General features: G+C 63.3%; 1 protein-coding gene across 5 annotated transcripts in view; it reads right to left on the reverse strand.

Moving 5' to 3' along the window:
- Positions 1–1,287: 1,287 nt before the first annotated feature.
- DAGLA (diacylglycerol lipase alpha) overlaps positions 1,288–12,303 on the reverse strand; it is a 63,288-nt gene continuing 52,272 nt past the window's right edge. For all 5 annotated transcript variants that reach the window (XM_047823625.1, XM_047823626.1, XM_047823624.1 and 2 more), the window contains 9 exons: positions 12,150–12,227; positions 11,510–11,590; positions 10,548–10,690; positions 10,153–10,221; positions 9,740–9,812; positions 8,272–8,468; positions 7,432–7,561; positions 6,731–6,918; positions 1,288–4,843 (listed from right to left, as the gene is read on the reverse strand). In XM_047823625.1, the coding sequence (XP_047679581.1) occupies positions 3,880–4,843; positions 6,731–6,918; positions 7,432–7,561; positions 8,272–8,468; positions 9,740–9,812; positions 10,153–10,221; positions 10,548–10,690; positions 11,510–11,590; positions 12,150–12,227 (1,923 nt within the window). In that variant the 3' untranslated portion in view covers positions 1,288–3,879. The remainder of the gene's footprint in view (positions 4,844–6,730; positions 6,919–7,431; positions 7,562–8,271; positions 8,469–9,739; positions 9,813–10,152; positions 10,222–10,547; positions 10,691–11,509; positions 11,591–12,149; positions 12,228–12,303) is intronic.

The raw sequence follows: 12,303 nt of genomic DNA on the forward strand, positions 1-12,303 counted from the left end.
GTGAGGCCGGGGGGTGAGAGAGGTCAGGGGAGCCCTGCAGGACATTCGTTCTCCCACCTCCCTCCCAGCTGAGACGGAAGGGGCTGGCCACAGGGCCTGAGTGGGGATGGGGGGCACAGCGCCGCCCCAGCCCTTCCCCATTCCATCCTCTGTGTGACATTGGGCAAGTCACAGAACCTCTCTGGCCCTCTGTGTCTTCTGCTTCCGCACTAATTGGATAGGATAATTTGCAAACTCAGACTGTACAGTGGGAAGAGCCTCTGAAAACCACACAGGTGAGGGTGGAGGCCAGAGTCCTCAGCCAGGGGCCTGAATTCTGGTCCTAGATCTGTCCCCACAGCCTGAGTCACCTTAAGCACGACTTGGCCCTTATCAAGCCTCAGCTTCCGCTTCTGTCCAAAGAGGCTGGGGTTGGAAGAAAGGCACTGCTCCATCACCTTCCCCCAAACTTCACCAAGTAGGGTCACTCTGGACTCCGGGGTAAGAGGGTGGGCAGTGTAGGAAAGGGAAGGTCAAGGTCAGGTCAGAGCTTGGCCGGGTCAGTGCCTGGGCCGCACTGTGCCACCGCCCTGCGGCTGGCTGGAGGAACAGCGCCACCTGCCGTGTGGAGGAGGCAGGTCAGGACTGGTGTCGGCGGGAGGCCCCACTCACCCAGGCCCTGCAGCCGCTCCCCAGGCCTCAGTGTCCCCAGGATGGGCTGGGGTCCCTGGGGTTCCCTGAGTGCGCCTGGCTGGGTATTGTGCACCCTGCTGAGGAAGCACTCAGCAAAGTTTTCCAGTGGCCCCTGCATTTCAGCGCTACCCTGCTGGTGGCGGGGGGGCGGGGGGGGGGTGGTGTTGGAGTTAGTGGCCTCCTCTCTCTGTTCTAGTTCTCAGTATCAGGGGGGAAGGCGTGGGAACTGTCAGACCAGCCTGGTGCCCCACATGCCGACTCTGTGGTCTCTTCCGTTCTCTGAGCCCCAGACCCCTCGGGGAGGAGAAAGGGACTGCCGAGTTCCATCTTTCAAGGTCCTAATGGGGCCATGAACTCGGATCCCCTGGGAAGACTTTCACATGGGCAGGGCTCGACAAAGGCCTGCCCCCACTCGCGTGGGGCTTCGAGTGGCTTCTGTCCCTCTGAGTGTGGTCCTAGACCAGGGCATCGACAGCAGTGAGAGCCAGTCTCAGAGCCCCCCCCCCACCCCCATCCCCATCTGCTGGGAAGACAGCACTCAAGGCAGCGAGGGTGCTTCTACATCCAGTTTATACACAGCTCTATACAATATACAGAAACCTTTATATACAGATATATTTATAGAATAAGCTATATTAATTTGTCTCTCCTTTTTACAGCAATATTAGTTTGGATCTTTCATACAGTAAGTACAAAAAGTCATGGGGGGATGGCACGTACAGTGCCTGAGTGTCTGTGGGGCCCAGCTGCTCGCTACCGATTGCATATGGAGGTCACCCAGGCCCCTGGGAGGACAGGCCCGCTCGAGGCTGGGAAAGCTTGTGCTGCAGTCTGGGGGACAGAGGGGGAGTGGGTCTGAGCCTAGCTGGGCTGAGGGGGGTGGCTCAGACCCCCCAAGTGCGGTGTCGGGAGGAGGGGAGAGATGTGCAGCAGGCCCATCCTGCAGGGGTGCGGTGGGGAGGGGGCGGGTTCGGGGTGGGCTGACCCTGGGGCCTCCAGGGCTGAGTCCGAGCCTGCCCCAGCCCCAAGTCTGCAACCTTTGTGTGGCTGCGGGCTTGGGGGTGGGGGGTCTGTCCCTGATGGCTCAGTCCTGGGCGTGGGTGGAGACCACGCCCCCTTAGAGGTCCCAGGGCCACCCTGGCAGAGGAGGAATTAAAAGGCCAGACACCAAGTCTCTCCCTGCAATTGGCTGAGGTGCTTGTTGGAACTTTACTCTGATTTACGATTTGTTTTTTTGTTGTTGTTTTTTTTAAACTCTAAGAGCTACTGATTCCATTTTGTTTCTGCGCTGGGCCCAGGCTATGCCAGCAGCGGGCCTGCAGCGGGGGGTGGGGAGGTGGGGGAGTGTCCTGGAGTCTTGGGAGAGGGTGGGCGTCAGAGAGGGAGGGAGGCCCAGCTCCCAGGTCTCTGTTTCCATCCGTCAGGGTGGGCAGGGGTCCTAGGGCAGTGTCCAGGCCAGTCCCAGCTCTGTGTGGGACCAGGGTCAGGACGCAGGCCCCAGATACGAGTCATCATGAGATGAGGGTGTGGGGTGGGGGGTCTTGGTCAGGGGAGTGCGTCTAGCAGCCCCAGAGAGGCCGTGGGGGGCCAGAGTGGGGGAGTATGCCTCCGAGGAGACGAAGGCACAAGCGGGCAGTCAGCGTCTGGGCACACATCAGTTTTCCAAACCGGGGATCAGAGCAGCAGGTAGGACACATCTGAGACCGAGCCCGTCCTGTGCGCCGCACCCCCCCCCCCCCCCCCCCCCCCCGCCGCCCGGGGCACGGGCCCCCATCGCAGTCACTGGCTGTGTTCTTGGCAGGCTGGGAAAGTGGCAGGGCAGGTAGGGTGGGGCGGGGGCCCCAGCAGCCCCTTCCTCAGGAGCGCCACACACTTCATGCACATGCACACACGCGCCATGCCAGCTCGGACCTTCCCCCACTGGGCTTCTGGGGAAAGGCCGGCCTCCACCTCCCTGTGGTTCCCCAACCCAGCAGGGAAGGAACCCCCCTCAGGTGTGGGCTGGGGAGGCCTCCAGTAACCCAGGACAGCCCCAGAGCCCCTGGCCCTCCTGCACCTCCTTTAGTCGGGTCCCACAATACCCTGCTCTTGGCCTTGCTTCCTGCCGACAGGACATTGATGGGGGGGGGGTGGGGCAGGGAGTAGGGAAGAAAACCCCGCTGCCAGGAAGGAGCTCAGGCCAGTGAAGAGGGGGGCTGGGGGGTGTGTGGAGGCATGTCTGGTTTCAGATCCCAGGGCCCGAGGCTGCCTAGGCGTGGGGGCAAGGTGATATAAAGGGGCTACACGGAGCCCTCAAAGGAAGGGGGATTTGGGTGCCCTCCTTCTTCCCAGGGCACTGACTCTGCAGCCAGGGGTGGTCACACCTGTGCCCTCCACCCTTTGAGTGGCCAGGATCCCTGGGGGTAGAAGGCAAGCCAGGAACTAATGGGCAGACAGGGCAGGCCAGGGTGCCCAGGACCCACTGCCAGAGGGATCGGCATGAGGGGCACGGAGCAGAGAAGCGGCAGTCTTGATCCCACCCTCCTCCAGGCCCCTCCAGGCCCCTCCAGGCTCCATGGCTGCCTTGGGCTCTGTGGAGCCTGGCCTTCCTCCTTTCCCTGCTCAGAACACACGATGGGGGAGAGGGGGGCTTGCAAGCCCAGGAAACATCCCGAGCCCAGCCCAGCGGCTTCTGTAAACATACACAGCACTGCGGGCCACCTTGGTGTGGGGTCACCCCAGGGGGCTGGCCAGCAGGCACCAGATCTGGGGGGTGGCCAGGGCAGATGCCAGCCTGGACCACAGACGTGAATATGTGGGGAGAGGGCTGCTCTCCATCTGGGCCCTGGGAGAGCAGCCAGAGGGCAGTGATGGGGAGTCAGCATGCCCACTGCCGGTCCTGGAATAGGGGGTGCCGGGATGCCCTGTGGGGGACAGGCAGGCCGAGAGGGCAGAGCGCTGCCCTGCCCACCGGGCCGGCTGCCCCAGGCTCCCCCCTGCATCACACCCCTCCCCAATCTGGAGGACCCAGATCCCAGCCGCCTGGTGGTCCTAAGCTGAGGTAGGGACGTGGACCCCCAGCTCAGCAGCAGTGCCCCGTGCCTGAGGCTAAACCGGCCCCTGGGGGCCTCTCCTCAAAGCGGCCTGGCTCTGGGGGCAGCCACCAGGAGCCCGGGGGGTGGCCACCTACTCTGGCCTGGGCCTCAGCCGGCAGCCACGCCTGGGGTGCTAGCGAGCCGAGATGACCAGGTCGTCCTGCTTGGCGGGGCTGGCCCCTCGGCCGGTGGGGGTAGAAGTCCGGATCTTGTCCACTGCCAGGCACTCCTGGCTGCTGAGACCCGTGGGCGACAGGTCCATGGGCTCCCCCGAGGAGCTGAGCGGGAAAGAGGGCGAGAGTGAGATGCCCGAGGAGGGGTCGGCCGAGCCGGCAAACAGCCTCGGGGGCTTGGGCACCAGGTTGGGCTCGAACTGGGCGCGGAGCAGGATCTCTTGCTGGCTGGGAGACTTGGGGCCCTCGGCGTAGTCGCTGGTGGGGCTCTCGGGCACCACCATGCAGTAGAGGTCCTGGAAAGAGCTGCTCTTACTGTCCAGGTTGAAGAGGCTGTCGATGAACTCGGCGAACTCCAGCACCTGAGGGCTGGGCGAGTCCCCCAGGCGCCCGTTGTGCAGCGCGAGCTCGGCCCCCGGGGCCACCCCGCCGCCGTCGCCGCCGCCGCCCCCCTCCTCCTCCTCGTTGGCCGCCGCGCTGGGGGGCCGCTCCGGGGTGACGCCCCCGCTGCCCAGGGCCGCCTCCAGGGGCTGCGTGTCCTGGGAGTGCTTGGACAGGCTGTCGGCCGCCAGCAGCTCGGTGCGCGAGCTCAGGGACGGGTTCTCCTCCGGGATGGCAGGGTCGATGTAGAAGAGGTGGCCCTCGTCGCGCTCCAGCACGGCGTGGAGGCTGGGTGAGCCGCGGATGCTGCGGAAGCCTGACGAGCGGCGCGAGTCGAAGCTGTACAGCGACTCGGTGTCTGAGAGGCTCTCCATGGTGGCCAGCGGCGCCCGCCGGGCCTGCAGCTCCGCCGCCAGCCGCTCCTGGGTGGACAGCAGCAGCAGCTCCACGGGGTCCTGGCGGGCCGCTGCGGCCGCGGCCACCGGAGACAGCAGCCGCCCCTCGGAGAAGCCCTCCAGGCTCACCTCGGACTGGGACTTGCTCCTACAGAGGGGAGGGCGGGGCAGGGAGGGGCGTGAGAGTCAGGAGGGGCAGAGACTCCTCCCACTCGCTCAGGGCTGGAGGGAACTCGGGGAGGAGAGGAGGGGAAAGTCAATTTCGCGGTTGTTGAACAGCCCGGGGCAGGGACCCGTATTTTTTTTCTTTTTAAGTTCTTTTTTATTTATTTCTTAAAAGGGCTTTTTAAAAGTTTATTTTGAGAGCGAGCGAGAGAGCGCACAAGGAGGTGAGGGGCAGAAGGAAGAAGAGACAGAATCCCAAGCAAGGAGCCGTATGTGGGGCTTAAACTCAAGAACCGAACCGCGAGATCATGACCTGAGCCTTGATCAAGAGTCCGACCCTTAACCTACTGAGCCGCCCAGGCGCCCCAGGGACCCTTACTTACTTATTTATTTATGTTCATTTATTTTGACAGAGCGAGTGAGCAGGGGCAGGGCAGGGGGAGAGAGACAGAGAGACAGAGAAGAGGAGACAGAGGATCCGAAGCAGGCTCCACAGTCAGCTCAGGGCCTGATGTGGGCCTTGAACTCACAAACCGTGAGATCATGACCCGAGCCGAAATCAAGAGTCTGAGGCTTAACCGACTGAAACACCCAGGCGCCCCAGGGACCGTTGTTTTTTAAAAACAACTCCTGTTTGGCTAATGCTGTGGGTAGGGAGCCCTGAAGGCCTAAGGCCCCGGCTGGGAGCACTGCTGGGGCACCTTGTACCTGTGGGTAGCCTGAGACTCAGAGAGACTGGCTGCCCCAGGTCACTCATGAGGCAATGGTGGGAGGGGGAAGTGGGAAGGGGGGGAGGGGAAAGGGGGAAGCGGGGAGGGGGAAGGGGGAAGGGGTAAGAGCACTGCCCAGAGCTGCCCCCACAGGTTCTCAGACCCTCAGCACCAGCACCACCCTTCCCCACCCCCCTATCTCCCCCCACCTCTCCCAGGACTGTGATCACTTTCTTCCTCACACTGGGGTTCCTCCAGCCTCTGCCATGGGTTGGAGCCCTCTGCGGAAGGGACTGGACTGGGCAGTGGGGGGGCCGGAGAGGGGGGCGGTGATGCAGCCGCTGCTGCGAGGGGACACTGGCTCCCTCATGTGGTCATGTAGTTGTCACAGGAAATGCACAAATGGGAGAGCGAGAGACGTCCAGGTGTCCCCGCCAAGGGCCAGGAAGCAGCGACCACCCTTCTGAGCAGCCTCCTGGCCAAATCTGTAACCTGGGCAGGCAGGGTCCCAGAGAGCCAGGAAGACTCCCACCCGCCAGGAGCCACCGTGTAAGAGCCACCCCCTGGTAAGAGTGTGCGTGAATACGGAGTGTGGGTGGGCCTGGGAGCATGCATGCACGGCTCTGGGTTCTGTGTACGGCAGGCACACCAAGCGTCTGTATGTCAGCTACCCCAAACGTGTCTCTGTGGTTCGGTCTGGGCACAGGTGCACTCACGCATTCACGTGCATGGCTGCCTGTCCTGGCGTGGGCTCTCTGTGCACTTAGAGCTATTTGTGAACACAGATGCGCACGTGTCCGCTTCAACACAAACACGTATGTGTGCACGTATGTAAGTGCGTGGGTATCCATCTGTTTGGGACCAGATGGCCACGAGCGAACCTGTGTGCTTGTGGACGTGTGTCTGTGCGGCCCTAGACGGCCACTATCCCATGCGGGCTTCAGTGATGGCAGGCGCGGGGGCAGTGGGAGCTGATCGGGAGACCCTGAGCAGAGGGGATTGAGATCGAGTTCTCCTGTGCGCGCGCGCAGAGCTCTGTGAACACGTGGGCCCAGTACGTGCACAGAGTACAGACACGCACAGACATTCGTGCTCTGGGACACACTGTGGCACCTGTAGCGGCCTCTGGGGTGGGCTGGGGCTGGGCGCCTGGGGCTCACCTGACGCTGCTATTTCGGTGGTCTGAGGTGGGCAGCTCTAGGGCGAGGCCGGCGGGCACGGGTGGCCCTGTGGGCAGCGGCTGCTGCTGGAAGATCAGCTCGGGAGTCAGGTCCACCTCAGTGGGGCTCACCATGACCTTAGCAGCAGAGAGCAGGGCCGTCTTTCCCTTGTTGTAGTTCTCCAGCACCTAGGGACGGGTCGGGCAAGCTGGTGGTGGTGGTGGTGGTGGCGGAGGAGTGACAATCACATGGGGGGGGGGCGGGGCGGGGCAGCAGGCCAAGCTTCTCAGGCCAGAGCCTCGTGGGGTGAGCCGGGCCCCGCTCCTGTCCCCCCACCCCAGGTCCCTTCCCCACCAGGAAGGCCTGCTGGGGCCTTCCCTTCCCTATGGTCACCCTTTCCGCGGTCAGGTGATGGCTGAGGGTGCCTGTGGGTGGTGGTGCACCTGTCAAGTGCCAGGTGGCCTCCAGGCCCTCTAAGCTCAGCCCGCCTCGGGGACAGGTCCCTGGGAATCTCCTAAGCTCCCCACTACGGGACCATGTGGCGATGTGGACCGCGGAGGCGTGGGGGCCAGAACACGAGCTCTGGTTCACTCCTCTGAGAGTCCGCACCCTTGCTCATAACATGGGGACGGAGACAGGCCAGCAAAGTGCTGTGGGTGCTGAGGTGACGTCACTGCCCGGGGCCGCGCAGGGTCTCTCACCTTGTTGAGCCCCTCCATGACCACATAGGGGAGGTGCTCATGCAGCATGGCCGGCGAGATGATCACCTCATTGAAGGCCTTGTTGTCGCCCCAGATGGCAAAGTATGTGGGCTCCTCCTGCTCACAGCAGCTGGGGACACAGGTGCCGGAGGGAAGCTGAGTGGGGGTGACTCCCTGGCCGAGGCCCCCAGGTCCCTGGGCCCCCTGCTCTCGCCTCACCCTGAGCCCCCACCCCACCCCCCCCCCCCCTACCCCAGCCAGGAACCGTTTGTGCCAAATGGGCCTCAGCCGCTGTCCCTACACAGCCTACTACCCGCTCGTGGCCTGGGTCACACCTGCCCCAATCCTGGGCAGGAGGGGTCGCTGGGAAGGAGGATCCAGGCCTGACCCTCTGAGAGAGCACGAAGTAAGAGAGGTCGATGTGTAGCTTGTCCACCTTCGCGCTCCCACCCCCGCCCCGCCCCTGTCACAACCACTGCCGTCTAATCCCGGAGGGGATGCCAAGTGACACCTGAGGTGTGAGCTGGCCGGGGCCTCAGGGCGACCCCTCCAGGGCTTCCGCTTTTACATGGCCCCTAAGTGGGAAGAGCTACTCAGGAACAAAGTCTGAGACGGCGAGGGAGGAGCCTGGAGTCCCGCTCTGGACTTTTCTTCCGTTCCCAGCGCCCCAGGATAGGGCAACCCCTGCAGTGAGCGTCCCGGGCCAGTGTCTCCCAGCCTATGCCCACCACCCCCACCCCGTCCCGTTCCGAGGGGTAACAAAGCAAGGCCAGCCCGGTCCCCCACCCCCCCTGGCCGCTGCCTCCCCCCAGCTGACCAGGGTCGCGGGCAGCACCCTACCAGCACTGCTCTGCTGGGTGGTTGTGGACCACGTGGATGATGCGGCCAGGTGGGTAAAGAGGGGTGCTGGCTGACAGGGCGATGGTCAGGTCGCTGGGGTGGGTCCAGAGCCGCGTGCTGGCCAGCGTGGCCACCTCCACCTCCTCAGGCAGCTCCGACTTGGGGATACATTTGGTGGCCCCCACGATAATTCGCCACTGTGCGGGGCAGGGGGGAGATGGGGAGAGAGCTGAGCAGGGCTGGCTGGGTGGGCAGGGGCAGAAGCGTCCTCAGAAGGAGGGCCCTTGGTGACAGGTGGGAGATGGGATGGCCATGGGTGGAGGGAAGGACAGTGCCCACCTAAGGACGCAGTGGCCGAGGCATATGGTGGTCAGGATGGCCAAACAGATGCCAAGGGCAGATGATATGACACTGTTGAATGTCAGGGCTGGAAAGGGGCTGGAAGAGCAGTCAACCCCTTATCTAGAGGATGGGGAAACAGCCCAGCAAAGGGAAGGGACTTGCTCTAGGTCATTTCCTGAGTCAGAGACAGAACAGAACCCGAAGTTCATCTCAGTTGCACCTACCAGGCCTGGGCACGTCTGGATTGGCTCCCAGCCACCTGCCTCCTGGGCCTGACAAGGGCACAGGCCTGGGTCTGATAGGAACAGCTCTACCTTCCAGAACCAGGCTCCTCCAGGCAGACATGGCCCCCTAAGGCTTTGCTGCCCTGCCCACCTTTGCCACCTGGTGCCTGACCCAGGGCCCTGCCTGCCGGAGGATCATGGGCACCAAGGTTGGGAACAGGCCAAATTGGGCAGAGATGGTTAATGGGGTGGGGGCCGGCCTGGGGGTCACAGGGGACAAGCTGGTGCAGGTCAGCCCCTGCCTGCCTCTCTCCGGGTACCTGGCCACAGCACCCACCCCTGCCTGGCATGCTGAGGCTGGCTTGCCACAGGAGGAGCCCCCCAGTGTCCTCTTCTGAGACCTGATGAGGTATGAGGAAGGGCTGATCCTCTCCTTAGCCACAGCGGACATCAGAACAAAGTGCACCCAGATCCCCTCCGGCGGTGGCAGCCCGGCTCATGGAGCCTGGGGAGCCGCAGCGGGCTTGGCAGGGGGCTTCCTGTCGCCAAGTCGAAGCACCGGGCTTCGGGCCTGCTTTTTCTTGACTTTAGGAAGCTCTGGGTGATGGGGACTCAGGAGCCCTTGGTTCCCTTCCTGACTCAGTTACAGCTTGTGTAAGCAACAGCAAGTCCCCTGCCCACTCTGAGCCTCAGCCTCGGTTTCCTCCTCTGTACAAGGAGCAGGGAGACTTGGAGGTCTGAGAGTTTGAGGGCCTGGGGTTCCCATGACATCAGCCACACACAGCCTGGCCTCACATGGCTGGGGCCTCTTGTGCTTTGTGCCAAGGGACAGGCAGGGCGCAGGACAGGTGAGGTGCCCAGGGCCCAGCGTGCCCTGGCAGGAGGGAGGGGTGGGGGCTCACTTTAGGCTTCGTGCTTCGCTGCAGGACATCCAGGAGCTGTCTGCGGAAGCCTTCCAGCTGGGAGAGGCCGATCCTGGGGAAGGAGGCAAGACGGGTGTCAGCCTGGCCTGGCCAGGGCCCGGGAGAGGCGTGGGGTGTGGGGGCAGAGCGGGCAGGCACATGGCAGCCACAGAAACAAAAAGACCACGCCATCAGGATCACGGGGTGGGAGGGGTGGACAGGCAGGCGGGAGTCAGCAGCTCGGCAGGGCCGAGCCAGGGAAGGGAGGTCAGGCAGGGTGGGGCCACCCATCCTCCGGCTCTGGGGGCTCTGGGATTCCCCCCCGGGGAGATGGGAATCCCCCGGGGAGGGAGGAACAGTCGACCGGGATCGGGACCGTGGAGAGAGGGCATAACTTGTGACTTGCGACTCGCCTGGGGACAAGGTCTTTGCCCAGAACCACAGCTGTCACAAATTCCTTGGAGTATTCCATGGCGTCCTCGCTGCAAAGGAAGCCAGGGGGTGCTAAGGCAGGGGTGGTGAGCGGGCCCTGCCCCGGCACTCCTGGGGTCAGTTTTTGATTCAAGGCCCTCCGGGGAGCTCACGGGTGCCAGGCCAGGCCGCCCGCTGCCTGTCGCACCTTTCCTGCCAGTGAGGCTTTGCCGGGCGTGGATCCTGGGGTCTGCCTGGCATCTGACGCAGCAACCCCCCGTGCTTAGCAGGCCATTCCCAGGCCCCCGTGTGACCAGAAGCCAGACTGCCCGGGGCCAGCTCCCAAGTCTTCAGCCCCCGCCAACCCAAGCCAACTCTGAGGCCCCAGGCTGCTCACCTCAGCAGGCCCCCTGGTGGGGAGTAGGCAAAGCACTTGAGGGTAGGGTACTGGGGGCGCAGAAGGAAGGAGAGGATGGCAGCCGTGCCTGCACCCAGGGAGTGGCCCACCACAATCAGGCCGTAGTGTTTGGTTCCGCGGCCCTGAAAACCGAGAGAAACCTGAGAGCCCTGCCCCGCTGACTGTCTGGACTAGCTGAAACCAGGGAGGCGGATGGGTCTTCCCAGAGTCCCGGGATCGTGTCTGTGCTGTGCGGCTGCCGGGGCAGAGAGAGAGGGCCAAGCTAGACTCACGCAGAGCAACTTGTTGGGGGGACTCTTCTAACAAACTCCTACTCATCCTTCCAAACCTTGCTCAGAGTACCTCCTTGGAGAAGCCCTTTCTGATTTTCCAGGAGAGGCTGACTTCCTCCTAGACGCTGCATCTACACCTGTGGCAGACCTTCATACATGGTGACCATACTCTGGTGTAACAGCGTACGTTCTGTAAAGATTATACTCTGTTATAATCGCTTGTTCACCTGCCCTTGTTTCTGTGCCCCAAACACTAGACTGGGCTCTCCGGGGACCAGGGACGGCTTGGCTTTGGGAAGAGCAGTTGGCAGCACCTCGGGAGATCACCCCGACCAGAGTGACCCCCTTTTGATCGGCTCTGCAACGATTTTCCATCGCCTGCTCTAGATTCTGAAGCCCCTGGCCCGAACCATCTTCGGGCCTCCAGTGCCTGGCGTGGAACAGGTGCTCACAACGGGGTGGGGCTGAGCAGGGGAGCCCAAGAAATGCTGGTGCAAAAGAGGAAGGCGTCAGAGCAGGTGGGAGGGACTGAGCAAGTGAGGAGGGGCCGGGAGTAGGAGCCTGGCCTGCCGGGGAGGCGCCACCGTTCAATGCATCCTGCCCCCAGTGTGGCCCTCGGGGAGGCAGGGCCAGCGTGGCCAGGGCTCGCTGGCAGGGAAAGTGCCTCACCAGGTCTCGCCCAAAGGCCTGGGACAGGACCATCTCCTGCTCCAGCTTCTTCTTGATATACTCAGCCGACAGGACCATTCCCTGGGTAAGGAGGAACAGAGGTGGGTGTCACGGGCAGGGAGGGAGGGAGGTCTTTTAGAGACCAGTAAAAACCAGTGGCTGGAAGCTCACTAATCCTGTCCCGTTTCCCCTTTGGCCCTCCTGACCCCTGGCTGTGGGGCCTGGTGGATACTTTCTCACATCAGTCCCAGCTCACAGATGACAAAACTGAGGCTCAGAAGAGTGGCATGTCTATCTACCAGAAACCAGTGGTTTGGCGGAGGACGAGCCCCAGGAGGCTGCCAGTGAGGGAGGGGAGAGAGCGTCTGAGGGCGAGGGAGAGACCCCCTGGGTCCTGTGCTGCCAGGAGGCCAAGTAGGGTGAGGTGCTGCCTCCTCAGGCTTTTCTGGGCCAGGATCTGGGCCAGGTAGGACCGTGGGGGTCCTGGTGGGTGGGCCACAGTGAACTTCTAGATGAATCTGCACCTCAGGGGGGTGATGGGGGGGTGGCGCAAGCAGGGAGGCCCCCCACCGCAGCAGCAAGACAGGTGTGTGTGCCAGCAGGGTTGGAGAGAAGGCAAGGGGCCCGGAACGGGGCGTACCTTGTGTCCCAGCCAGGTGCCGTGGTGCCCCTCCACAGGGAGGCGCTCAGCGTCACCAGTGAGGTCTGTCAGCGCATCCTTGTGGAAAGAGAGGACGGGTGAGGGGTGGGGTGAGGGGTGAGGACGACAGGCACCCCTCGGGGGCTGTGAGGGT

The sequence above is a fragment of the Prionailurus viverrinus genome, chromosome D1, assembly GCF_022837055.1.
Source record: "Prionailurus viverrinus isolate Anna chromosome D1, UM_Priviv_1.0, whole genome shotgun sequence".
NCBI lineage: Eukaryota > Metazoa > Chordata > Mammalia > Carnivora > Felidae > Prionailurus > Prionailurus viverrinus.